This window comes from Archocentrus centrarchus, chromosome 7 (genome assembly GCF_007364275.1).
Source record: "Archocentrus centrarchus isolate MPI-CPG fArcCen1 chromosome 7, fArcCen1, whole genome shotgun sequence".
In the NCBI taxonomy this organism is placed as follows: domain Eukaryota; kingdom Metazoa; phylum Chordata; class Actinopteri; order Cichliformes; family Cichlidae; genus Archocentrus; species Archocentrus centrarchus.
The window spans coordinates 10,393,130-10,420,711 of NC_044352.1; the positions used below are offsets into that span (position 1 = coordinate 10,393,130).

At 39.6% G+C, this 27,582-nt stretch overlaps 2 protein-coding genes across 4 annotated transcripts; one reads left to right on the forward strand and one right to left on the reverse strand.

The window, feature by feature from the left end:
* Nucleotides 1–1,085: 1,085 nt before the first annotated feature.
* Nucleotides 1,086–14,915, reverse strand: ppp1r3f (protein phosphatase 1, regulatory subunit 3F). 2 transcript variants are annotated; one of them, XM_030733839.1, is made up of 5 exons: nucleotides 13,775–14,911; nucleotides 8,102–8,142; nucleotides 7,079–7,167; nucleotides 6,703–6,729; nucleotides 2,672–2,803 (listed from the first exon to the last, which is right to left on the reverse strand). In XM_030733839.1, the coding sequence occupies exons 1-4, from the start codon at nucleotides 14,635–14,637 to the stop codon at nucleotides 6,703–6,705; spliced, it is 1,020 nt and encodes a 339-aa protein (XP_030589699.1). In that variant the 5' UTR covers nucleotides 14,638–14,911; the 3' UTR covers nucleotides 2,672–2,803. The 2 variants fall into 2 exon arrangements, with proteins under 2 accessions (XP_030589700.1, XP_030589699.1); XM_030733840.1 differs by lacking the exon at nucleotides 6,703–6,729 and having other exon boundaries at nucleotides 1,086–2,806; nucleotides 13,775–14,915.
* A 1,518-nt stretch (nucleotides 14,916–16,433) lies between these two features.
* Nucleotides 16,434–25,222, forward strand: tspy (testis specific protein Y-linked). 2 transcript variants are annotated; one of them, XM_030734160.1, is made up of 8 exons: nucleotides 16,434–17,831; nucleotides 17,934–18,011; nucleotides 18,099–18,210; nucleotides 19,842–19,996; nucleotides 21,677–21,753; nucleotides 21,979–22,166; nucleotides 22,375–22,422; nucleotides 23,656–25,222. In XM_030734160.1, exons 1-8 carry the CDS (start codon nucleotides 16,866–16,868, stop codon nucleotides 23,700–23,702), a joined length of 1,671 nt encoding a protein of 556 aa, XP_030590020.1. In that variant the 5' UTR covers nucleotides 16,434–16,865; the 3' UTR covers nucleotides 23,703–25,222. The 2 variants fall into 2 exon arrangements, with proteins under 2 accessions (XP_030590020.1, XP_030590021.1); XM_030734161.1 differs by lacking the exon at nucleotides 22,375–22,422.
* The last annotated feature ends 2,360 nt before the right edge of the window (nucleotides 25,223–27,582 follow it).

Genomic DNA, 27,582 nt, shown 5'->3' on the forward strand with positions numbered 1-27,582 from the left:
TTTTATTTTTCTTTAATAAATGTTTTGATAAGGTTTATAGAATTCTGTGGATCTGGGAAATGAAACCGTCTGAACAAAAAAAAGTACTAAGCAGGCGAATATGTGTGAAATGACAGCTGTGATGGACCCGATAAAACCAATAAACGCTCACGGGCCACGCGTGGAGGAGCACAATGACAAGTTAAAGGAGGGGTATTATGGAAAATCCGATTTGCCTTGTCTTGGGAGGATTTCACTGTCAGAGACAATATTTAAATAAAAGCTGGTACTCCTGCTGTTGCAGCCGTTTCTCATGATGAAATACCTATGTTCAAACAAGCTAAGAGTGATGCCACACTCTGGGAGGAAGACGATACCCTTTTATCTGCTGTTTGATTAACATGGATTTCAGTGGTGGAGATTGTTGCCTAAAAAGCTGGTAATTATTTCAAAGGGAGTGTCACAAAATTCACACTGGTTTCCCTGCTCGGGTCGGTTTTAAGTTTGCCTTAATTTTTCATGTTTCCACACTGGAGCTGTGTGACCACATCCAAGGATTGAAGGACACACATATGAGTTTAAAGTTAATAAAGCTGATTGGGTTGATTAAGCAGGAAATCACTGAAGCAGTCACAGTTTTGCATGGCCAAAAATGAAGGTAAAAATATTAAAACTATCCTAACTGTAATGAGAGGTAGACATGATGAGAGGTGACATCTCATCGTGTAGCATCCAAGGAGGTTTCCAGAGAATTTTCAGCCTTCAAACACTGAGCTCAGTTTACAGCGGCCAGGGTGGACTATAAGCCACCATGACTTCAGTGCAATGCCTGACCTTTGGCTTCTATCCGCAGCTCATGTTTCCGTCTGTGTATTTCCACTTCAAGCAAAGCTGAACACGCTCCAGTTGTGGAGGCGCTGAAGGCTCTGATGTTATTTTAAAGGTGTGTCAGTGCCTTCAATGCGATCTGTTCTGCACTGCAGTGTCATTACTCTGCATAAAGCTGTCGTGTTGCCCATGTTTGTTCTGCAGACTGCATGAAAAGAAACAGAGATAAGACACAAAGTGATACAGGATATGAGACCATGTTTAATGGCAATGCACTGCAAAAGCTTTCACCACTTCAAACGTATCAATCGGTGCTTCTGTCTGTGAGATTGTCTATTACATTATGTAACTGTGCGCTGTGCAAAAACAACAATAATATGCATTTACCAGCAAAGAGGAAGACCCGTGAAATGAAAGGTGCAATAGTGAGGTGGACATTTTCCCACTTGCTTTCTTGTCACTCAAGCAGCAACCATTTCAGTCTTGTGTTCACTAAGTATTAAGGCAAAAATACACACATAGCCATGTTTTTCTTTTTCATTTTGTAAACAAATTTCCATTTTTTTTAATAAGTCTCTCATGTTTACCAGCAGGGTAATGTTTCTGTCGTTTTTTAAAAAGAGATAACAACACATGAAATTCACAAAAGTCAAAGTCATGGCAGTGCCCTTAAACAACAGGTTTTGCTACATTGACAACAGCAAAAGTGCATTGTAGTAGTGACTGAAACAACTAGAATATAACACCACAGACACTATCGCCACACAACAAGAAAAAGGTGACTGATCACTGATAAAACAGCTCTGATACTACACTGTGCTTTTATATTAGCGTTCACAATATTGTGCTAATGGGGTGATTGTTAGTCTATTAAAAACACAGAATGCATGTGAATAACGCCAGTATTTCTGTAATTACTTTCTCCTTCCATTACATTTTGCATAAAATGTGCACAACTTCAAGAGAGGATTTGTGTGCATGTTGCTTAGCTTGATGGCTTATTTTGAAACCATGAAAAGGCACTTAACTTCAGACAAGATTTGGGGCAAAATCACAAACGGCGCAAAATGAAAATTAGTCCAATGAGGAAGAGGGCAGTGGGTTCCTGTAACACTATCAAGAGGGAGACAACTCCACTCAGAAATATGACAGATGGCAGCAGATTCCTGTTTCTGTTATGCTCAGACTGGGGCTCGGAAACCCCTGACGATGTGCTTGGTTCATTCTCTAATAATGTGTCAGGGGAAATATGCGAAGCATCTTCCTTCTCTTCCCAGGCTGAGACAGACTGAGCTAGGTTTTCACTCACCTCGGTGACACCTGTATTCACTGAGGTGTTCTCTGGGAGCTCAGGTGATGGTAGAGCTTCACCTTCTGCTTTCAGAGATGTCTGAGTCTCAGCCACAGGAGACAAACGTGCAGGCGTACTTGCTTCATCGTGTGCTGCAGACCTGCTGGAACTTTCTGATAATCCTTCAGCAGGTTCACTCAATCCCACTGTAACATCTCGCTCAAAGCCTTGTGTCACACTGGGAGAAGAGGCACGCTCAGCAGGCAGTTCAAGGCAAGGATGACTGGCTGGTTTTTCTGTAGCTTCATCCTCTCCTGTTGTTGTCTCTATGGCAGAAAGACACATGCAAGAGCCCTCTAAAGGGATTTCCTCTCTGCCAGTCTGGGAGATGTCTGATCTGAGTTTGGAGTTTTGTTGTAGAAAAGGATGTGAGGCAGGCGGCGGAGTAGAGGGACTACAGTCTGTGTGCTGCTCAGATGTCTGGTTACTTAATTCACAGTGGAGTCTGGGTAAAGGCTGTGACTTATTTGGCTGGACTGATTCGCTGGCACCGAGTACAAAGGATGAATTAGTTTGATGCGTGGTTTCGGAAGACATACAAGGAAACTGTTCACCTGGGAATACAGCGTGAGCGGACAGCGTGCCATCATCACATGGAAGTGCTTGGTTGGGTGGGACAGAGGGACCCGATGGGTGCGCTGCGATCTGCTGAAGTAAAACAGTGAGACAACAGTGATAGGTAGGAGACAAAGGGGAAAAATTTGTATTCCACATTAACATTTCACACTGAGGGAAGAAAAGCATTATACTGCATACTAATGCTTTTCTGTGAAAAGGACCTCATGCTGAAGTTTTAACTGTGAGGAAATGCAAACAGTTCATGAGCAGTATGAAGAGGGGGACTTGCATCTTTTTCAAAATTGTGGACACAAAAAATGTATAAAAATTTATAATGCTTCAACTTTCCCTCCAAGGAGTGCAAAACAACAAAGATACAGTTTAAATATTCTTTCCTTTAACTGAAATCCACACAGCAAAAGTGAATCCAAGGGAGAGGAAAATTAGATCAGTGCAATTTTCTTAATTATTTTCTCCTCAGGTTTTCCCACATTTACATATATTGAACTGATGGTGGCTGTTTGAACAGCAGGGACTGGACCAAATGCAATGCCTAAAAATACATATTTACATTTTAACAGGATTTTATTCAAAAAAGGACAATAGCCATTAGCCAATAATAGAAAAAAGAGCTTCCTCTGCTATGAGGATGGCCTGACAAATATTCAAGTTCGTATTGAGATGAAATCATTACAATATAAAACCAAAAGACAGACAGGAAAAACAGCACCAAGAATATATGCAAAAGCAAGACAGGAAATGCAAAGAAGAGAACGACTGAGGTGGAGCAGGTTGGAAAGTAGCTAGATATACAGCAGCTGATTTTAGCATCATGTTTTATATTATTATAGTTCCAGAGAAAAAAGATTTAAAAAAAATTTTAAATGGAAAACAAGTCACACAAATCACTGCGACATATAACTGCAATTTTTGTTCAGTTAAATGTCTTAAAATTTTACTTCATATGGTGGTTTTCAATTTGAATCAAGAGTGTTTTTATAGTAAAATGTACAGCTGAATTAATTAAAATCACTTTGTAGTACAACAATATATGTTGTATGTATAATAAAAAGCTTCAAGGAAACAAAGTTTTTTCAACTGAATTCAAAAGAAAGAGTGATAACAACATTAATGTTATAAAGACCGCATTTAACTGTAATGTTTTATACAAATGTTGGGTTATCAGTTTGTCAGAAATTGTAAAGTCCATTGAATGTTGTTTGAATTACTCAGTGATGTAAGGAAGGAGGAAAAAAATTGGAGGGAAGTGATGTTCATACAGCAGCCGACTGGTTCACCTTTCATTTATTTATATTTTTAATGCTCTGCCAAACGGGAAAAACCATGCATGTGAATGATGAGGTGAAAAAGGAGGATGAGCCAAATGAGTACATGCTTATATTTGTAGTATCGTGAGACATTAAATATCAGCTCACACGATATCATGTTATTCTGTTAGGAGGTGAAATGTGATTTTTTTTTTTTTTTTTTTTGGTTACATAGCACAAAGGAAACTTTTCTTTCTAAACAATACATTTATTATGGACACTGGCATACAGATTTGCACTGAAGCGAATTTGTCCCTTTGTCATGTTTCTAGCCTTCATGTTAAATGTGCATTCATATGGTTTTAAAATAAAAAAGATTTTCTGACTGAGAAAACTCATGCGAAATCAGAAAAACGACTCTAACGGATTGTTGATGTCATACACAGTGTAATTTCACAAGCTACATATGTAACACACTGTTTCTTTTCATTCACCTCTTTTTACTCTGTTTATACCCCACTCTCCATTTAATCACTAGTAATTATTATTCTCTGGCTCTCTTCCACAGCATGTCTTTTGTCCTGTCTCTCTCCCCTCAGCTTCAACCGGTCATGGCAGATGACTGCCCCTCCCTGAGCCTGGTTCTGCCGGAGGTTTCTTCCTGTTAATGGGGAGTTTTTCCTTCCCACTGTCACCAAGTGCTTGCTCATAGGAGGTTGTTTTAACTGTTGGGTTTTCTCTGTAATTATTGAAAGGTCTTTACCTTACAGTATAAAGCACCTTGAGGCGACTGTTTGTTGTGATTTGGCGCTACAATGTTGTATATATGTATGTTGTATGTATAACAAAAAAAATTTAAGTTGAGCTATATAAATTGAATTGAATTGAATTGAATTGAATTGAATTGAATTGAATTGAATTGAATTGAATTGAATTGAATTGAAATGAATTGAATTGAATTGAATTGAATTGAATTGAATTGAACTGAATTGAATTGAATTGAATTGAACTGAATTGAATTGAATTGAATTGAATTGAATTGAATTGAATTGAATTGAATTGAATTGAACTGAACTGAACTGAACTGAATTGAATTGAATTGAACCGAATTGAATTGAACTGAATTGAATTGAATTGAACATGGTACCATGTTGGCATCTGCTGTCAATGTAGATTATACAGAAAAGTTATTTATTAGCAGTAACCCTGACAGCAATTCAAATGAAGCAATATATATTCACTAGCCACTTTATTAGATACACCTTTAATATTAATACAAAGTTTGACCCCCCTTTTGCCTTCAGAACTGTTTTAATTCTTTATGGCATAGATTCGAAAGGGTGCTGGAACCATTCAGATTTTGATCCATGATAGCATCACACAGTTGCTACAGGTTTGTCGCCTGCACATCCATTTCATGTTGTTTATGCCAAATTCTGGCCCTACTATTGAACTGTCGCAGCAGAAATTGGCGCTCATCAGACCAGGCAATGTTTTTCCGTTCTTCTGTTGTTCAATTTTGGTGACCATGTGTAAACTGTAGCCTCAATTTCCTGTTCTTGGCTGACACGTGGTGCCTGGTGTGGTCGTCTGCTGCTTTAGCTCATGTGCTTCAAGGTTTGACATGCTGTGCATTCAGAGATGCTCTTCTGCATACCTTGGTTGTAATGAGTGGTTATTTTAGTTATTGCTGCCTTCCTATCAGTTCCAAGTGGTCTGGTTATTTTCCTCTAACCTCTGGCATAAACAACACATTTTCATCCAGAGAGCTGCCACTCACTGGATATTTTCTTTCTTTTTTTTTTTTTTTGAATCATTCTCTGTAAACCCTAAAGATGCCTGTGTGGGAAAATCCCAGAAAATCAGCAGTTTCTGAAATACCATCTGGCACCAACAACCGTGCCACATTCAAAGTCACTTAAATCACCTTTCTTCCCCATTCTGATGCTCAATTTGAACTTCAGCAGGTCATCTTGGCCATATCTGCATGGCTAACTGCACTGAGTTGCTGCTGTGTGACTAGTTGATTAGATATTTGCATAAAGTATACATCATAAAATGACCAGTGAGTTATAATGATAGTTTACTTGAAAGTATCATAAATGTGTTGCTTAAACACTCCAATCAATAAAATACAACACATGTTTGCATCATCTACATTGATTCCACATTCTGACTTAAACAAATGAGCACCACAAAGCCAGAAGAACAATTCCCAGCAGTGAAACTCATTCCTCAGATGACCCCACATGAAAGCACAATATACTTGGGCTTCTGTTTATAGTTGTGATTTATTTATTTTTTTATTTTGATCTAACCTTCTGCAAGAAAGTAACTAACAGTTGAACTCTTCCTCACATGAGCACAATCACGGTGGTTAAACTGTCCTTTTTTTCAAAGATTATGCACCACCGTGTGCAATCTGAAATGAGTATCGGCAACATTTCCATACAAAGAAAACTGACAATACATTGACAGCTGCACAATAATGGACATTAGTACTGACTCAAACAATGGAAACATACGGGATATTAGATGTGATTACATGTGTGGGTAAAAAAAAATTAGTATCCTGGATTACTTAAAAATAAAAGAGATGTGAATTCAAATCAAAGTGTGCATGAACCTGAACAGCATGCATCTTTATATGAATACAATGAGAAACTGACAGACCGACATACAGTACTCATGCTACAGCAGTGAGAAGCGAGACGTTACCTAAGTTGTTGCTGAAGCTTCAATGAGCTGTGAACAATACAAACAACCAAGCCAATGATGATAAGGTTCAAAACTTGATCAAAAGTGTTTGTTATGCTCTATTAGATACATGGTTTGTCTAAAGGGATAAAGCACTTAGCTTGCTTACTTGTTAAATGTGAATTTGTCAACATGTGCATGCAGAAAAAGATAAGTTTAACATAATCCAACAAGTAATTTCTTAAATGTGTGTCCTCTGTTGGCAAGTGAGCCAACGTTGAAGCACATTCCAATCAAAATGGACTGTTTTAAACTTTTGAAGGACATGCAGAGTTAATAAAGAAATCATCACCCTTCCTGCCAGCTTACAATCCCCTTTGTTTTACTTTACCCTTACCTCTACATCGATCTCCGGCTGTACGATGACGGGGCACACAGCCGTAGGCCGGACAAGCCCCGGACAAGACTCAGAGGTCCCTGCTTCTTCTGTTATTGTAAAACAGATTCATAAATTATGAGAATGTGTTTAGTAGATTATATTAACCATACAAAATAATCTTTGCCTGTATGAATACCACTGCAAGTCTTGGGTAAGTCAAACTGGTGGTAGGAACTTGTATGTAATAATAATGTATGCTGCCACTGAGCTGGATTGTGACAAATGTAGGAGTCGACATTTTTGCAATTTTTTCCTCTGGCCTGTAGTGCCATTTATATTTTAGTGTGAGCTGCACACTTATGGAGATATCAGTTGTAGAAATATCTGTCTTTTCTTAATATAATGGACCTAAATGGCACTCACCTTGTGTGTCAGACAATTACATTTGAAAATCTCAGTAGCAATGACTTTTTCCAAAAATAATGACCCAGTTGCACAAAAAAAAAAACTGTGGTGTGAGCAGTTTCATGCAATAACTTTTTAACTTTAACATTGCTGGTCTTCCCCTCGGCTGAGCTGTAATGTTAACTAGATGCACACTTCTACTGGTTGGTGGATTTAGATGGTAGAAACTTCTCACAGTTTTCATGTTTGTGGAATTTTCTTCATTAACTGGGTCAAGATTCCTTGAAAGAGACAATGCTGCTTTTTTTTTTTTTTTTTTTTTAGCTTTAAGCAACAGAAAGCATTTGCCAGTTAGTTTAATTATATCTAAAAGAAGCTAAACATATTGTCAACCCACATCTCCAAATGTTGCCAATCCATGCCAAAGCAACCTACATTAATAAATAGCTCAAAGTTGAGTTGGAGTGAACTTGTGAAATCCCTGCTAGGAAATAACATTGTCCTGTACCCATTTTAAGCATTCTGTTTTAATATGTCTCTTACAAGTCCTTACACTTATAATACTAAACCTCTATCAGTTGTAGTTATTTATTTTTGTCTGAATAGTGAGTGTGTACAAAAGTATTACTTCTGTACCTTCTTCCTTTTCCAGCTCATCTTCTGAATCGTTGTTCATACTGAAAGAGATGAGGGAAATTTGGGTTATAAGAAATATACATAAAGACAAAACCATTCAATAGTACACGTCTTCATGATTGCACACAAAGCAGCATTGCACAGAGGCTTTGTCTGCTTAGATATCAACAATGTGAAAGCAGTGCAGTGCATACTAAAAATCGTAAAGAGGTGTCTGACTGAACCATGAGTAGATTCAATATTGCACCTATTAAAGAAAATGTTGATAAAGTGAACTGAAGACATACAGCATGACATACAACGGTTTAGTTTACTATTTTTGTATTACTATTTAAAGATACTTTTGAGCATGCAAAATTTGAGTCAAATACAGTGGTTATGTTTGTCTGAAAAGAATGAACATCATTTTCATGTGTAAATTTTAAATGGCAGAAGGGAAGGTCATCAAAACCATCATCAACACCTGCTCTGGATAATTACATTGATTCATTGTTAATGCAGTTTAAGCTGCTAATGTGCTGAAGCAGCCTTTTTCTATTGAATGAAGAGTATCCCTTTGTACTGTATTGCCCATTTTGTACAGTTCCTGCACTCCTGCACCACATGAGCATTTAATTAAAATAGATAGCAAGATAGAAATTGGAATTTGTTCACCAGTGGTAAGTACGAGCACAAGACAATCCATTAAAAGTCATATTCAGTATGACAGCTGATGTATCAAATGGAATTCTGGTGATAGCAATTACTGGAGAAGAAATTGAAATAAGTAGAATAAATGTATATTAGCTGATTGCATAACCCATGCTTGTCTGACACTAATGAAAAGTGATCAAAATCACAAAACAGAAATGGTCTCTGAAGGTTTTCCCTTGAGAGAGGGGGGGATGCAACACTCCCAAGAGACCAGCAAATGATGCCAGAAGAAATAAAGGTCAAGACATGTGATGAGCATGTGACACGAGCTACAGAATCTGTCTGTGCTTTATGTGCTTACTGCACCTCCAGTTTTATCTGAGAGGAGCTGAGGGTCCTGTGCAGTATCTTGGCTGTTCCTAGGACTGCGCTCTTCTGGACAGAGATCTCAGATGTCATTCCTGGAATCTGCTGGAGCCACTCCCCCAGTTTGGCGGTCACTGCCCCAAGCGTTCCAATTACCATGAAGACCAGTTACCTTCACCTTCCACATCCTCTCTAGCTCTTCTCTGAGCCCTCGGTATTTCTCGAGCTTCTTGTGTTCCTTCTTCCTAATGTTGCTATCACTTGGTATTGCTACATCTATCACTATGGCCTTTTCCCCCTGCTTGTCCAGCACAACTATGTCCATTTGGTTAGCTGGAAGTCCCACAGTATCTTAGCTTGGTCATTATCAACCACCCTTGATCACCCTATCATGCTCAGAGCTTGCTCTTGTGCTGCCATGATTAGTGCCTCTGTACTGTCTGTCAGTCTAGCTTTGTCCAGCCATTGGTACAATTTTTCAATATCCGCCAGTTCTTCTATCTGCCAATGGTACATACCATGCAAAGGCCAGTCCTGACTCCTCAGGACTTGCCTTACTCTCTGCAGGTACTTGGCGGCTGCATCTTTCATGACAGCCTTTTCATGGTTTCTATTTGCCTGTGGGATTCCAAGGTACTTGTAGCCATCCTCAATGTCTGCAATGTTGCCTTCTGGTAGTGCAATCTTCTCAGTCCTGACTACCTTCCCTTGCATTGTTACCATCCGACTTCACTTCTCCAGTCTGAATGACATTCCAATGTCATTGCTGTAGATCCTAGTGGTGTGGATCAGTGAATCAATGTTTTGTTCACTTCTGGCATACAGCTTGATGTCATCCATGAAGAGGAAGTGGCTAATGTTTGCTCCATTCTGCAGTCAGTATCCGTAGCCAGTCTTGTTAATGATCAGGCTGAGGGGGTTCAGGCCTATGAAGAACAGCAATGGGGACAGAGCATCTCCTTGGTAAATCCTGCACTTAATGATGACTTGTGCAATTGGCTTGAAGTTGCCCTCTAGTGTTGTTTTCCACATCTCCACTGAATTCCTGATGAAGGCTCTTAGGTTCCTGTTGATTTGAACAGTTTTAGGAATCAATCCAGGCAGTGTACCAGTTAGTCAGTCTGGTCTTACAGTCTCGAATGACTGCTCTATCTACTAGTAGGTGATGTTTTTCCCCTCTTGTGTTACTGCCAATTCCACCACTGTGGGTGCTGATCACATATTGTTCCCCTGCCACTGAGAGTAATGGCAGTAGTAGTGGTTGAGTGGTATAATTCTCCTGGCTCCTCTGTCTCTGGTATACCTCTTCAAGCAGTTAGCCAAGGCTGTGAGTCTTTGCTTTGCAGTTTCTAAGGCTTCAGGCATGGACAGCTTGTTGTACTTCTTAGGCACACATTTCTGCAGCTCTGAGAGCTGGCTAACTTCCCTAAGTCCTGCCTTGAGCTTTGCCTCTACTCTTCTTTTCCATGGAGGGTGGTCCATCTTATAGCCAAGCATCTCAAGGATAGATCAGCTGGTGGTGATCGCAGTAGGGATTGTCTGTAGTGCTGCATTCACATTTTCTAATAGACTTTGAGAAGGTACTTCACATAGTCTTAGTAATCAGCCATGGAGGGTCCATGTTTCCAGATTAGCCATGATCTTTTGTTTTGGATCAGTTGCTCTTGCATTCAACATACCAGCTGTTCTTGGGGCTTGGTACCTAATCTCAAAGTGTGGGGAAGATGATGATATCTTCCCCCTGACCTGACATCCTAGCTTCCCCTTGCTGTAAGCATTTGTGTTGTACCACAGTAATCTCTAGTTGCGATAGCAGTTGTTTCTCATGAATGTTGGAACATTGAGCTACTAGTTGTTTTCCTGTTAGTCTAGATGTTGGGTGTCGAAGAATCCATAGGTCCCACATCCTCTTAGCTATGTAGTAGCATTCCAACAGTTTCCTATTCTCAATACTTGTCCACTTATGCTGTATTCATATCCTTGTTCCAGCAACCCTGTCAGTATGCCCTGATTCCTCAACACCCAACGTAGACCTTGTTAATCTGGGTGACGTCTGAGCTGGTATGGCTTCAGTTATGTGTCTCTTGCTCATATTCTCTTGGGTAGCATGGGAACCCTTACTGGATGCATGTCCTCACCAATAATTACAATAGCAAGCTAAATCCTTTAGAATTTTTGAGAAAAATAAACAAATCAACAGATATATTCCAGCCCCATCATTCACAATTCAAAATAATCTCATACTGGGCCTTGGTGAAGCTTCTTACACTATCTAAAACAAGCTGTTCAAGCTTCTTTTCTTTTACACCTTCTTTTACACCATCGTTACCACAGATCCTTCCTCCGTTACCACAGATCCTTCCTCCCAGCAGCTGTAAGACTGTATAACTGTCACTGCTCCCAACAAAAATAGAACCAATAGTATGTACATATTGTATAGTAATACATAGTATATTGTTATTTCCTGTAGTTATAATCCTGTACAGTATATATTATTTTATTAGTAGTAGTAGTAGTATTGTTAATCTTGTCCTGTTGTGTTTTTACATTTTTGCTGCTGTTACACCTGAATTTCCCCTTTGCGGGACAGTAAAGGCTGTTCTTCAAACATCATACAGATCCAAGAATAAACAAGAAATTATGTCTAAACATCTATCCTTTGTAGCTGTCTGAAATCTGAGTTTTTGGCTCATATGGATTACTGGCACAAATGTTGACCTCATTATGTGAAACTCTGGTCATTGTAACAGCATTATGACCAAAAACAAGTTAACTATGTCCCCTTTAATCTTTCCATTATTAATTTAAAGGTCTGAGAAGTCAGGTTACACTGGTCCAAGAAGATACTGTTTAGTTCAAACCCCGACTTTAATATGACATTGTAGAATAGGGCTTGATCTGTTTGTGTGGGTAGGTGTTGTACAGTATGCAACTAAAGACTAATGTACAGTAGATACATTTAATAAAGCTGATTCTATTAGCACTACTTAAGGCCTGATCTGTAGACGTGACACTGTTTGACTTGGGTCAAGATAAAAGTTTGACTAACTCAGCACCAAGTTGATGCTGAAAAAAAGTAAGACTTAAGCAAAACTCAGCAACTCAGGATATTCATGATAGATGCCACTGAAATAGAAGGACATCACTGTAACCTCTTAGGTATTACTATACTCACTACGAGACACAGGAATTTAATATCATCACCCTCTTAAAATAATGGCTCAATTCATTTATTAACAAAAGTTTTATTTTTGCCAAAATCATCATATTTTCAATGTTTGTCATTTTTTTGTCTTTTCTGAAAAACCTAAAAAAAAAAATGGCTTAGGCCATTATTTTAAGAGGGTGACGATATGTGATATCTACTGTTACCTCAGGTGGAAATGTTTTGGCTAAATGTCATTAATATCAACAATATATAATACATTCTAATTTCTAGACTTGTTTCGTCCCATAATAACCTTTCCTCCTACTGGCCGCCTTGTTAATATGTTAAAAATCCAATTATCAGCTAACTTCAAAGGACCTAATCAGTCTGTAGTGGCGGTAATGGTGGGGACATTGATACAGATTCTGCTCCCCAACCAACTTCTTTTCAATCAGTGACTCATCCATCCCTAACAACCCATCTGGCTCCTTCCTGCTTCCAAACAGCTGCAGCAGTGGATACCTATATGACAACTGTGTCACTTTATATTCAGTTTATTCCTTTTTCACCTCCTCACAAGCTTGGGGTCTTTTTTTTTGCAACTATTTCACTTCACCATCAGTGCACATTGTGAGATTTATCATACACTTTCATGTTGATATTACAGTAAATCAGGGGATTAGCTGAGTTTAATGGAGTAGCGAAGGAAGCAAAGGGGTCTGTGTGCCAGCCTCTAATTACGAACGGGAGAGAAGCCAATCTGTTCCTTTGAAATGGTGCTGCTCCCCCAATGACTCCACTAGAAAAGGTCAGAGGTAAATTTTAGTGCAGGGAAACGCCATGGCTAAAAACAACACCCTATCCTTTGCCCATTTTGAATGCCTCAGAAACCACTGGGTGATTGATATACTGAGCAGGGAGTGTTCTTCCAAAAAATCTTGTTCTATATCTTGCTGCAGACTTGAGATCGTAAAAAGTAAAACCATTCATCGGAAAACTTTATGAACTCAATTAGGTAGCTTTCCCATTGTCCTTGTGCTCTTATTATGCAACAGATTGAGCCACTTTGTTTTTTAAAAGCCTGCTCTGCTTTAGACTTTAGTTTTTTCTGGGCTAGATGCAGTCTCCGGGCAGAACCACTGCATCAAGCTGAATACTCATTTCAGGCACAAACCTCTCAGTGAATTAGTAAGCAGGCATAGCTCTGTAGCTATTGCTGGGCCCCTACCCCTACCCCTACCCCTATCTTTTTATGATTTTATGACTAATATGGAAGCTATCCTAATTATTTCTTTGCAGTGAAGCCTTTTTGGCCTTTGAGCATTCAAACTTCTCCACTGATTAATAGGGTGGATAGCCTGCGAGGGCCTTAAGCTGACTGAGGCTTGACCGTGACCTTATGAATCTGTGGATGTTTCAGATACAAGGAGTGGGAGGCAGACAGTGGCCATAATATTACACCAGCCACCTGCTAAGTCTTTGCCTTCTGGGCTGTGTTTGACTGACAAGTGTGGCAGGAAATGTACCTGTAAGCTTTTGGAGGTTTCAGGATGCTTTTCATTTGTTGTGTGCTGATATTTGTACGAGCTGAATCATCTTCATAGGTCAGGAGCAGAGTTACCGCATAGTTCATAGAGGAGTTATTAGCCCAGTAATCACCATCAGACGTTTCATAGCGAACAACGAACTCAATGCGAGAGCCATGTGTGGTATAAGGTGGCGCAAAAGACAGCTTGAAGGAGAACTTGTCAGTCTCTCCATCGTGAGACCCCTGGACATACTCTGCTGGGTGATCGAAGTAAGTAGCCCAATTGTCCATTGTCGATCTGACATACACTGCTTTGTGGAAGGAGATGTTCAGGACTCGTATTACCCCCGTGAAGGCGAGTGGCTCATTCTCAGCTGGAGACATCTGCTCAACCTCCACTTTATTGGTGCGCACAGCCTGCAGCAGGGCATTACCGGTGGGTCCATGAAACTCTGGGTGCACATGATAGGTTGGCTCTCGCTCTGGCTTTCGATACTTTGCCTCCTCTTCGTCCCACTTTGCACTAGATTCTTCTTCGTCCGAATCAAAGGCAACAAATTCCTTCACATCCACCAGATCCCCACCTGTTGTATCAGCAAATGACACTCTCTTTCCTGCGGACAGCGCCAAGTGGATCCGCATATACTCAGCGGTCTCATCGAAAATTGACGCACCTCGCTTTCTAGGCACCGGGGAGCATCTTGGGATGAAGCGGACGTCCTCGGTGTCATCGTCATCATCGTCATCATTCTCGTTATCTTCGGCGTCCATGGGTGACCTACTATCTGCGTCCTCGCCCGATCTGCCTGTTTTTATCGTTTTAAAAAGGCCCTCTTGGCTTGGTATGGTTAAAAAAGACATTTTTTTTGCAGACGTGTACACTCAAAGCAGCGGAAGACTACATATGGCGTCTCCAAAAAGCTATCAAATACTCATGATTTGCGCAGCTGTGGCCAGTGATGATCCAGCGCTGTCCCTGCGTTACGCACAGAGCCTCTTCAGTCAACGTGTGGCGTTAAATGTCGCCCATGGAAAGCTTGCCTTGCCAACCCTTGTGATAGTGTATCCCCTAGTTTTACATGACTTTATGTACAGCAGTTTGGCTGCTGTCGTGGACGCGGCAGTCCCTAATTTTAGCAGTGACCTACCAGGTTTCCATGTCCTAAATTTGTTTTTTAAGTTGGTATAATCCTGCAGCTCCCCCTTGTTCTGTTTGGTTTGCCCTGGCTAAGCGCCTGCTACAGGATATTAATATCATTAAATGCCAGCATTAAAAGATAGACTGCATGCGTATTTACTGAAACATCTGTAGACACCATCAGATGAGAATTATTATTTCAAGATGGTTTCCACAAATCCCCTTCTGCAAACCTAAATTCATCACGGGCTTAGTCATGTTTGTTTAGAATTTAGGGCATTTCAATTCCATCGCACTGGTGAAACTTTTACCATTCATCATGTTGTTTATTTTTATAGCTCTCAGTGTAATTTAACACCAGTCCAGCTGTAGCTATGTAGTGGTTGAGATGGTAGTAAATATGAAGTATGACCCACCCTAACAAAAATATTAAATTATAATCTGGGCATTTTAAAGGAGACACAAATTATACTGTAAGTAATTTTAAGTAGTGCATTATTTCTAGGTAATTTAGAGGGAAAAATAAAACAATAGATTTCCCCATCAGACACTGTAAATACGCTATACATTAAGTGGCTTAAATTTGCCTTTTTACAGTTTTATTATGCATTTTATTGGAGTGCATCATATTTAGAAGAAAAAATATTCCCAACATAATAATAAAATAATAAAAATATACAGCCCATGCCCCTTAAAATACAGAATATTTACACTGTACGATGGGGGACTGCTAAAACACGTGGAAATAATGTATTACTTAAAATTACTTACAGTATAATTTATAATTTCTGTATCCTTTCCTGTAAAATACCTAGAAGCGGTGCACTACTTAAAATTACTTAGATTATAATTATTTCTTTTTCATTGTAAACATGTGAATTATTACCCCCTTGCTCTACTGAAGCTACAAGATATTTATAGTTAAATATAATCACACTGTAATTTCAGGTAAAATACATGTAAATTCCGCTTAATTCTAGGGTAATCTTTTTTTTTTTTTCCCCAGAAGCTTAGTATTGCAGTGGCTGACTCTTGGTTGGATTTGATAATCCTGAATCAGGTGAACTTTGGTTTGTGATTTTTCTATCTAAGTTGTGCAACCTATATATTCCCTTGGTATAGGGCTAAACTGCATCCATGCTGCATTTGTCGGTATTAATCATCACACAGACCACTGTACACACCGCAAATGATTTCATATGCAAAGTCAAGTCCATGTTTACATCTGCCTGGGCGTTTGTGGTCCATTTTAACACCATCTGTACAACGGGAATCCCAGAGTGTATACAGTGTAACACACGGTGTAAATTACTGTCTGTTTTCACTGCTGCCTTGCAAACCTATAAATACGTTTCTCGGTTGCTGTCGCTACGATTTTTCTCGCGACCCTGCGCTCGCTGCGCAGCAAACCCGCGGCGGCGCCGATACAGATAACAGATTACCGTGTAAACACACCCTTGTATGTGATTGGTGGAGACGTTTTAGCGCGACGCGCCGCAGCCAATCACAAGAATGTTTTTCTGTCACGTCGGTGCACAGATAGTAAGCTAACGGATAATGCAAGCACAAACTAATATAAAGAACGCGGATTGCTGCTTAACGGTGATATAGCGTGGTAGGGCTTGATTACTTGGACCGACTGTTTCTTGGAGGGATTTTATTTGTGAGCATGTGGTGCGGCCGTGACTGTGAGGACGCAAGAATTGGGTAAACCGAGCTAACCAGCGTTAGCAGCAGCGTGCTAATTTTCACTGTTCCGCAAGGCCGCAGAGAAATACGAGCACTGCTTCCTGTTGTAGCTTCATTGAGAATGTAGGCTGCACTACGATCAAAACATCAAAGGCGAAACTGTTATCTCAGAAACGAGCGCAGCAGTGCAGTTAATTGCACTTAAGTTTATTTTATACGAGCTTGCGGGCTACCTAGCTTGTTAGCTAGCTAGCTAGCTAGCATGAGTGAAGTGACGGACTGCAAACAGTCCGCTGACTCTGCATCGAGGAAACGGAGTCCATCACCCGATAAGGATGAAGGCAGCCGGATTCCCTGCAAGTCCACAAAAGTAAGTGATCAGCCGGATGAAACATGGGTTACTTCTGAAAGTTGCAAAAACAGTAAAGCGGAGAGTAAAGAAGCAGCTGGGAGCGAGGGCCAGTCGAAAGATGACAAAGAGGAACCAGCCGTTGTGAAAGTAGATCAGGGTTCAGACAGCACCGGTGGAACCAGTACACAGCCTGTCAACAGCTCCAGCGCTGACAGCCACGACACCAGCAGCACCGGCAAACCGCAGTCCTCAGATGCACAGGAGTCGGCCCATGCAAAAGACAAAGCAGGGAAAACTGCAGAAACGGAGCGGCGTCCCTCAGCTTCTCTGGACAAATCCGACTCAGCTGCCATAGCAGCTGCCGAAGCTCTGGCCAGTCTCACGGGGGGAGACGGAGAAGACAGTCAAGAGACTCCTTGTTCATCCGAAAAGGCCAAACAGGTGAAACAAGGGAGTAAATTTAAGCAACGCGGGGGCCACCAGTCCTCAAAAGTTGGCTCCAAAACCCAAGCAGCGGCAGCAGATAGCTCCACATCTGTGCATAGTACTGATAGAGAAGATACAGATGATGTGCCTGAAGCAGATGAGGGCGATGAATCAGTTTCTGGCTCTTCCTCCACACCGAGCTCCTCTTTCCCATCAGACAATGAAGAAAACGATGATGGCGAGTGTGCCATTGTGTCCGTGAAGATGGCCCCAGAGTTGAGGCAGTCGGTGGCTCTCCTGGCGCAAGTACAGATGAGGCTGGAAGCTCTTGAGAAGAAAAGTGCCAGGCTTCACCAGCGGCTGGAGCTGAAGATTGGTCGTCAGCGGCGCCCACATCTGGATCAGAGAAGCTCCATCACAAAAACCATCCCTGGCTTTTGGGTGACAGCTGTATCCTTAAAATATGAAAGTGTAACACTTGGCCCATTCCTGTGCTGTTTTTGAGTATTTAAAGTGAGTTTGTGTTATTTAACTTTAACTTTAACATGCCAGCTGTTGAACCATCCTCATCTCTCAGCGCACATTGATGAGACAGATGAAGACGCTCTTAGTTACATGACTGATCTTGAGGTAGGACATGTTTTGGTCTTGCAATCTCAGCTGATGTATGTTTGTAGCGGGAAAAACAAAATCCAGCTTTCCTACTTTTTTCTTCAGATTGAGTCTTTCAAGAATAACAAACTGGGCTACAGAATTCGCTTCCACTTCCGACGAAACCCATACTTTCAGAACAACATCATCATGAAGGAGCTGCACCTTGGGATGGGAGGTAAAAATATATGCAATGCTTAAATCTAAGCATAGTAGTTAAAGTACAGTGTAACTGTAATATTTAAAGGGTAACCACATGAGCAATTTCCATCCACTATTTGCTTTTCCAATCACAGTGAGTGCAATTAGGGAGTACTCCAGCATCAGCATTTACTAGTATCCCCTCCTCGTGTGCCTTTATCCCTGGGTGCATGCAATGGTGCTTTTTTTGTTTGTTTGGTTTTGCCTCGTGGTGGAACAAGTTTGTTGTTCCACCTTTAGCGGGAACAGTTTTCTTGCATATTTTGCAAAGTATTGTGCATTGTTGGAGGTTTTTAAAGTAGCTCCCTTGTTATGTACTAAATTATCAATGGAGGCTGATACGCAGCTCTCGCTCTCAGACATCTCTGGGCTTTTGTCATTATTGTGTGTGCTAGGGAAAACTTGTTACTTGTAGGGTCTTTACCTTACAATATAAAGCACTTTGAGATGACTGATGTGATTTGGCACTATATAAATAAAATTGATTTGAACTGAATTAAATAGTGATATGACACTTTTATGACATGTAAAAATTTATACTGGTATTATCTTGGATGATATGCTATGGCAGATCCCTAGCATATAACAAGGATAATGTAAAAAGCAAAATTATGAAATTTGCTTTTTTTTTCATTCAGTATAGAAACAAACAAACAGTCTAAAACATTCAATTCAGTCATATTTTGTAGGGGGGAAAATGAATGGTACAAATAGTAAATTTTCTTGAACAGCTGCCAAAAAAGTATCAACAATGAAAAGTAGATCACCAGAAAGTTGAATGCAGAGTTCAAGAGATTTGGCAGCTTCGCACCAAATACATTATAAATCCTAACATTAAATCTCTGGGAGGTTTTCACAACAGGAAATCTGACTGGTGATTCTGTACATTCACTTTTTGTTTTTAAATGAAATTAAGATGGGTGGTTTTCAAACGGTAGAATAGAGAGCCACTGCAGGTGAGGCACGAACAACCAGGTGGAGAACATGAAATTAAGGTCAATTAATGTTTTCCCCTTAACTCTGGGATAAATATAGTACTGTATTTCTTATCTTTATGGAAAATAAACATAAAAATTAAATTTGGATCCCTTTTTAATTATTTGATCAAAAAATAATGGTGTGTGAACTTTTTCTGAGGCAGGTAATGCATCAAAATAACTGCCCAAATAAATTACAAGATGGCTGGTGAGTGGCAAGGCTTTCTTTTAGAAGGGATTTCTTCACACCCATAGTATTCAGTCAGTTCAGTTGTATTTCTGTCTGAGATTACTGTAGTTGTTACCTTCTTTGTCATTTTATATATATCAGGGGTGTCCAAACCCGCGGGCCGCTTCCGGCCCCGCCCACTTAGGGTCCGCGAATTGATGTCAAAAATAACATACAATTTGGCCCTTTAAGTTACTTTTTTGACATTTCACCTACCCCTCAAATTAAGAGGGTTAAGCGAAATGTTAATAAAATATATATATATATATATATATATATATATATATATATATATAAATAAAATGTATGTATGTGCATGTATTGAGAGACTCAGTTGTCATGTCAAGCAGGAGGTTTCTATTTTTAGTATCATCTCCTGATCCTGTCTGCCTTTGTTTTCAGGATCTCCCATGTCATTCTCCAACCCCATTCTGTGGCATCGTGGACACAACCTCACAGCCCACAGTGAACCCAGGAAGTCTTCGCGTGGCGTTTATGAGACGTTTTTCAGCTGGTTCAGCGACCACAGCAACCCAGGACAAGATGATGTAGCACAGGTACAAAAGAGCTACACCCTTATATTGGATTGTAGCAAAAATAAATCAATGAGTATAATTTTATTTATTCGTTTATAAGGACAAAACATTGATCAACATTTCTGTGAATATGCCCATGTTAGTCAGCTAGCTAATTTTCAATTGCAGTCCTTTGGCAAGATGTTTTTAAAAATCATTAAAATATTACAATTACCAAAACAAGAATTGAAAAGGCAATTACGCTCACTTTTCAAGACAAGAGAAAACAGCAATAAAAAGTACTGCAAATACAGTCAGAGACAACAACCATTGTGAACATTTAATGCAATAATACAACAGAAACAAGTAATAGAAACAATAAACCTGCCTGTCAAGGAACATTAGACGGGTTTGGAGCAGATAGAACAATAAAAACAACTGTAGTAATAAATAATTTTCTGTATAGATTTTAACATGCTGGAAGGATTAGAGTCCAAATGCTTGAAACGTCATGAAGCATAATTTGCTGAGTGTAATTTAGGTGAGCTGAAACCTCGAATGGTCAATAATTATATCACAATTAGTTAACATGATTGCATTCAGACTTTGGAAAAATTTTGATTTTTATTACACTTTATTAATAGAAGAAATTTGACTTTTTAAACAAGTGGATTTTCATTCATTCTATTTATGATTCAGCTAAAAAAAAAAATAGATAACAGTGAACTGCACTAAAGCTTCCACAGCCTGGTGGGGAGTGAAGTTGGACTTTAAGGGAGGAACGTAAGTAAAGAAAAGGGATTTGCTGAAAGACAAAAAGAGAGCATGGCACAATTTTATCTTGATTAACTAATATTATTGGCCAATATTATCGACAGATAAATGAATAATAATAAAGTAAAGAAGACACCTTCCAGACACTCGTGTGGGACGCCTGACACAACAGTCCGAGAATAAACATGTAATCCGTGACTTGTTATGATAGTAAAATACGTTTATTTTTAACCTGCATTGTGATATTATCTTAGCAAGGATAACCACAGAAACAAATGTTAGGGAAATGTTTTTGTGTGTGTTTTGTCAGTTGCCATATTGGCTTTTTAAATCACCAAATATAGGTGTTGGTATTAGTCTTGAAAAATCCTGCATTGGTCAGGCTCTACTATGGAACCGCATGTGTGTGATGGATAAAAAGCCCTGTTTGAATATGTGTGACTGTGAATGTGGCTTATAGTGCAAGCCCATTTACCATTTGCCAGTCTATATCTGTTCACTTATGTCTGGCTCAGTCTTTGTCCTGTGTCAGTGATGTGCTCTGTGGGCTCATGCTGGTGTAAGCTGTAAAGTGGGAAATAAACTCCCTGTTGTTTCTCTCTCATTACCCACTGAGTGTGCAGACACACACTGAGGCCCAGATGCTGCTCCCTCTTCAGTTAACAGTTAATGCGGTTCTTTCTGTGCTTCAAAAGACTGATTTAATAGTGCTATATTAATTGAGTGCAACATTAAATTGCCTACCTAGCCAAAGCCACCAGGGTAAAATTTTCTGACGGGAGCCCTGTAATAGGAACATTTTTAAACAATACAATCAGGAAAACTGGACTGTGTGTGTTTTCTGTTCAAACCTTTGCCTTTGGCAGGAATGGACATGGTGCGTGAAACATGTACGTCTCAACATATTGTTTTAAAATGTATTGAAATGAAATTTATGCTCATGTTCAGATACTTAAGGATGACCTGTACAGAGACCCTCTGAGATACTACCTCACTCCTCTCTGGGAACCGAGGGAGAACGGCAGGTAAAACCAACCGACAGATCCTACCAGCTAACAGTGGGTGGACAAAGCACATAGTAAACTGTAAAATCTAAAAATATTCTCAGTAAGAGTTTACGGCCTTATTTTGCCTTGTGCTGGTGAGACCAAGTGGGTTGCATATCATAACAAGGAGTGTGTTTACTGTTAACATGAAGGGTTTTTTTGTTTGTTTGTTTGTTTTTTTCTCCCCCCCCCCAACCTCTGCAGTAGCGGCACGGGGGCCAGAACAGCTGACAACGGCAATGGAGACGATTGTGTTGTGATCTCTGACTCGGATGATGAACCCGGCGGTGAGGAGACTGGCGAGGCTGAACAAGGCCACAGTAGAGATGAGGAAGAGGAGGAGGAAGAAGGGGAAGAAGAAGAAGAAGAAGAGGAAAGGGGTCCAAGTGCAGGTCAGTGCCAAGGCTGGACTGATAAAACAGTTAAAATCCCTACATTATACAGATACATGTTTTAAGCTCATTTTCACTTGTAGCTTATTTTGAAAATGGATGACTGCATCCATTTAGTGTTGAGTTCACTGGGCTGTGTTGTAGCTAAAATTTAAATGTATGAGTAATGCGGGTTAAACTGAATAGACAAGAAATATCTCCTCCTCAGATGAGAGCCCAGAGGAGGAGGAGGATGGTGGAGAGATTGTGATCGACGGTAAGACATCACTCTTAACAGCAGCGTTACAAATTCACCATTATCACAAATAATCAGTGGGAGGCTGTTGAATCTGCAGGTGGCAGTTCAGTCTGTGTATCATTCATTCTTTGATTCATTTAAACTGAATCAGGAAAAACAAACCCACCCTGTTTTATTTCTGTTTTAAAACCAAGACAAAAAATTCTATTTTTATTTGTTTTATGAAATTTATAAAAATAAGAGAGCAGCCACAGATGTGCAATTTCAACATGATGCAGTTTTTCAGTTCATTTTTTTTTTTCCACAATAGTTTTTATCTTAAGGCACTTTATGTTGTGATGGAAAGACTCTACAATCATATGATCCTCTGTGAGCAAGCACTTGGTGACAGTGGGGAGGAAGAACTCTTTTTTTTTTTTTTATTTATTTAAAGGAAGAGTCCTCCAGCAGAACGAGGCTCAGGGAGCAGGCGCCCATCTGCTGTAATGAGAAGGAGAGCATAGGGAGCTGATGAACAGCAGACGGGACAAGATACAAACTTACAGGAGAGAGAATACAGTGGCATTCATTAATGGCGTATAAACACATGGGGAGTGGAGAAGAAGTGCTCAGTGCATCATGGGAAGTCCCCCAAAAGCCCGATCCTATAGTAGCACAACAAAGGGATGATTGATGTTCATCTGATCAGGCACTAACTATAAGCTTTATCAAAAAGGAGAATTTAAATCCTAATCTTAAAAGCAGAGAGGATGTCTGTCTCCCTGAACCCCAACTGGGATCTGGTTCCACAGGACAGTGGAAGAAGTTAATTAATAAAATCCTCATAGGATCTCGGCTAGAGCCATAATTAATAAAGTTCATCTCAGTGGTAGAAAAACAAAACTAAATCTTTCTCACTGCATGTTTACCTGTGAAAATAAAAATCACTATTTCCTTTCCACTTTGATTTTAAAACAGAAAACAAAAAAAAAAAAAAAAAGAAAACTTTATTTTCCCCAAATCTGTATTTAAACCAAGCGCGCACACACACACACACACACACACACACACACACACACACACACAAATCAAAGAACGAACGCTACACGGATTCGGTTCATAATCTTTTTTCCTTTTTCCTACTCTTAATTATGATTTTTTATTTTTTTAATTTTAGATTTTTTTTTTTAAAGATTTGGTTTGTGGAATAATGATAGCGACCCATTGAAATGATAGCCGTCTTATTTTTTTTTTTTTTTTTTTGTCCTGTAGGCTCCGATGACAGCGATCAGGAGGAAGAAGAGGAGGAGGCAGCATAAGAAGAAGTGAGCTACATAGGAAGGAGTCAGCATAGGGACCAGAGACTGAGAGGACGAAGAGAATGCTTAGTTTATGAAGACTAACAGCAAACATTAAATCCTTCTTCCTGATGTTAGTCATTTTTATGCACAGAATATCCAGTTTTCTTTTTTTTTTTTTAAATACCTAAAATAAACACACAAGCATTTTAAATCAGGTTTAACTGTAACAGCAAAGCCAAGACAGCACGTTTCCCCTCTGTTTTGTACAGTTGGTACTCTGCATTCTGATGTACTCTGATTCACTTTTTTGCAGATTTTTTTTTTTTTTTTCCTAAGCAAATCCTTGGGCGTGTTATGCCTCCCGGTTCTTCTGGTGTTCTTCAGTTTAAAGAACACTGTACAACAACCTGCACGCATGTGGGCGAGTTTTCCGATTGCCACGATTTGGTGGCATCAAATTTTTGCATTGCGCCTTCTTTAAATAACGGCGACGCTTTCAGAGGCGTTATTAACGGTCATTTCACATTCAGGCTGTTTTTTAAGAATCGACGTGACAAAGCAAATATGTCACTGTTTAAATTTGATATAATTACAGTACATTTTAGATGCACTGAGTACTGAACCAAAATTTGTTCTCAGGGATGATCATGGCGGTAGTTGCGTTGAAAGAACCGTATTAATTTTTCAGACATTTACACACTCTGGTTATTGTCGGTTGTGTATAAAGAATCGTGTACTCTACTGTAGTAAGTAGGAACAATTATTGTTTTAATAGACTACTTGTGTTTTTTTTTTTTTTTGGTTTTTTTCCCCCCCCTCTATTCTACATGTCCTGTCTTGCTACACACCAGCCTCCATCAGCAGTCTGTAAGCGATCACTGATGTTTAAAATCATTGCGTAGTTTGACGTTTCTGTGGATTCCTGCATTTTTGTAAAGCACTCCTGCAGTAAGAAGAGTTTTGTATTTGTTTTTCCTTTTAGATTTTAACTTAATTTGAAAGTTCCTTTCTAAAACAATTAAAGGTTTAATGTAATGTGTTAAGTTTTGTGTTATCTGCTTAAAACTATGGTATTTATTACATTGTTTTTCTACAAATCCACATTATGGCATGCCTGTAAGCACGAAATATAAGATGAAGTGATTATATTCCTTACGAGGCTGTGTAGGGGAAATAATTTTCTGTGCACAGTGTGAGTAAATGTTAAATTCACAGCGACAGATGGGGTGCACTGTAACAAAACCTAGTATTTGTATTTGCTTACTTTTCTTAGAAAGGAACCTGTAAATAATACTTCCGCATTGTTTTTTGGATAAGGCAAAACATGTTTCATCCATGGATAAATTTATCAAATAATCTGGAGGTTTTTCATAAACATGATCAGAAGGTTATATTTTGTGTGCCGTGTTTTATAGAACACTGTAGTTAGAGATACCGACTTGTTTGTTGCTTTGGGGTTATTTTATTTTTTTTCTTTTTTGTTTTAAAGATACATGTCAAGTTTTTGCTCAGACCTAATAAAATAGCCAGTTGTTTCACCTCGTCTGTGTGGTTTACATATACAGACGTGGACAAAATTGTTGGCATCCTTTCATTAAAGAATACAAAAACTCAGAATGGTCACTGAAATCATTTGAAACTGACAAAAGTAATAAAGAAAAAAAATCCTGAAAATTAACTAATGAAAATCAGACATTGCTTTTGAATTGTGGTTCAACAGAATTATTTTTTTTTAAAACTAACTAGTAAAATATATGTCTATAGTAGAATTATGTGTAAAATATACACTGGCCACTTCCTTAGCTGCGCCTGGCTAATACCAGGTTGGAACCCTTTTTGTCTTAAAAACTGCTTTAATTCTTAATGGCACAGATTCAGTAAGGCACAGGAAAGATTCCTCAGAGATTCTGGTTAATATGGACACGATAGAATCGCACAGTTGCTGCAGATTTGTGGGCTGCACATCCAAAAGGTGCTCTCTTGGATTGAAATGGGACTGTAGAGGCCATTTGAGTACAATGAACTCACTGTCATGTTCAAGAAATCAATTTGAGATCATCTGAGCTTTGTGACATGGTGTGTTGTCCTGCTGGAAGCAGCCATCAGAAAATGGGCACACTGTGGTCATAAAGTGATGGACATGGGCAGCAACAATACTCAGGAAGGCTGTGGTGGTTACACAGTATTCAGTTGGCACTAAGGGGCTCCAAGTGTGGCAAGAAAATAGCCCTCACATCATGACCACCAGCTTGAGTTCCTGATACAAGAGGATGGATTCATGCTTTCATGTTGTTTATGCCAAATTCTGACCCTATCATCCAAATGTTGCAGCAGAAATTGAGGCTCATCAGTCCAGGCAATTTTTTTCCAATCTTCTATTGTGCTGTTTTTGGTGAGTCTGTGAATTAAAGCCTCACTCTTGTTCTTAGCTGACAGGAGTGGCACTTGGCTCAAATGAGTCTGGCCATTTTCCTCTGACCAGTTTTTCACCTGTGGAGCTGCTATTCACTGGATGTTTTCTCTTTTTTGGACCATTCTTTGTAAACCCTGGAGATAGTTGTGTGGAAAAATCCCAGTAGATCAGCAGTTTCTGAAATCAGACCAGCCCATCTGGCACCAACAACTCATTTAAGTCATTTAAATCACCTTCCTTCCCCATTCTGATGCTCTGGACTTCAGCAGGTCATCTTGACCATGTCTATATGTTTAGCATTTAGTTGCTGCCATGTGATTGGCTGATTGGAAATTTGCATTTACAAGCAGTTGTACATAATGAAGTGGCCAGTGAGTGTAGTGTTCTGCTTAATCACAGACAACACTTTCCTTAACCACCTTTGTATCTTACATGAAAAAGTGGGATGGTCATTAAAAAATAAAAGGGAGCAGCAGTGCTTGCTTTGATATTTAAATATAGTACTTACAATATCTGGCCAGAGCAAGAAGGTCCTGGGTTCAAATCCACCAACTGTGTGGAGTTTGCATGTTCTCCCCGTGTCCGCATGGGTTCTCTCCGGGTACTCCTGCTTCCTCCCACAGTCCAAAGGCGTGCAGTTAGTGGGGTTAAGTTAATTAGTAAGTCCATAGGTGTGAATGTGAGTGCAAATGGTTGTTGGTCTGTCTGTGTTGGCCCTGTGACAGGCTGGCGACCTGTCCAGAGTGTACCCTGCCTCTCGCCCTATGGCAGCTGGGATAGGCTCTGAGCCTGTAAAATCTGGGTTCAAATACGTATTTATTGAGCTGCAATCTCACTTGCACCTGCTTTTAATTCTGACAGTGTGTAATGTTTTTCTTTGTGTTTTTGTGTGTTGTACATGTACAGTACTGTGCAAAAGAGTTGAACCTCCCCTCTTTACATTTTTCTGGAAAAATAGCTGTGGTGATTTACTGAAACATGCAAACATACATGAGAATACAGACTATAAGGCAAAAACAGAATTTGTATAATTCTAAAGCGCTTGAAAGTCAATATTTAGATAATATTGACCACCTTTATTCTTAAACACAGCTTGAACTCTCTTAGGCAAGCTTTCTTATCATTTCTTTAATTAGCGTTCAAGAATAGTTTTTCAGGCTTCTTAAGGGACATTCAAAGCTCTTCTTTGGATGTTGGCTGCCTTTTGTTCCATTCTCTATCAAGATGATCACACACTGTTTCAATAACGCCGAGGTCCAGGCTCTGAGGAGGCCGATCCGTGACTGATAGTGTTTAATTGTGTGTTTAGTCACGCTGAAAAATGAAGCCACTGCCAATCAGATGCTTTCCAGATGGTATTGCAGAGTAGATCAAAATCTGACTGTACTTTTCTGTGCTCATATTTATATCAGTTTTAACAAGATCTCCAACACCACTGACTGAAATGCAACCCCAAACTATGACCAAGCCTCCACCGGGTTTTAG

Excerpts from the sequence above, each read along its gene's own strand:
- ppp1r3f (XM_030733840.1), bottom strand. The coding sequence starts at position 14,637 with ATGTCTTTTTTAACCATACCAAGCCAAGAGGGCCTTTTTAAAACGATA. Across the intron at positions 8,143-13,774 it reads AAACCTCCAAAAGCTTACAG|TATGAACAACGATTCAGAAG; the intron begins GTACATTTCCTG and ends CATCTCTTTCAG. Across the intron at positions 2,807-7,078 it reads AGCCGGAGATCGATGTAGAG|CAGATCGCAGCGCACCCATC; the intron begins GTAAGGGTAAAG and ends GTTTTACTTCAG.
- tspy (XM_030734160.1), top strand. The coding sequence starts at position 16,866 with ATGAGTGAAGTGACGGACTGCAAACAGTCCGCTGACTCTGCATCGAGG. Across the intron at positions 19,997-21,676 it reads GACAAGATGATGTAGCACAG|ATACTTAAGGATGACCTGTA; the intron begins GTACAAAAGAGC and ends GCTCATGTTCAG. Across the intron at positions 21,754-21,978 it reads GAACCGAGGGAGAACGGCAG|TAGCGGCACGGGGGCCAGAA; the intron begins GTAAAACCAACC and ends CAACCTCTGCAG.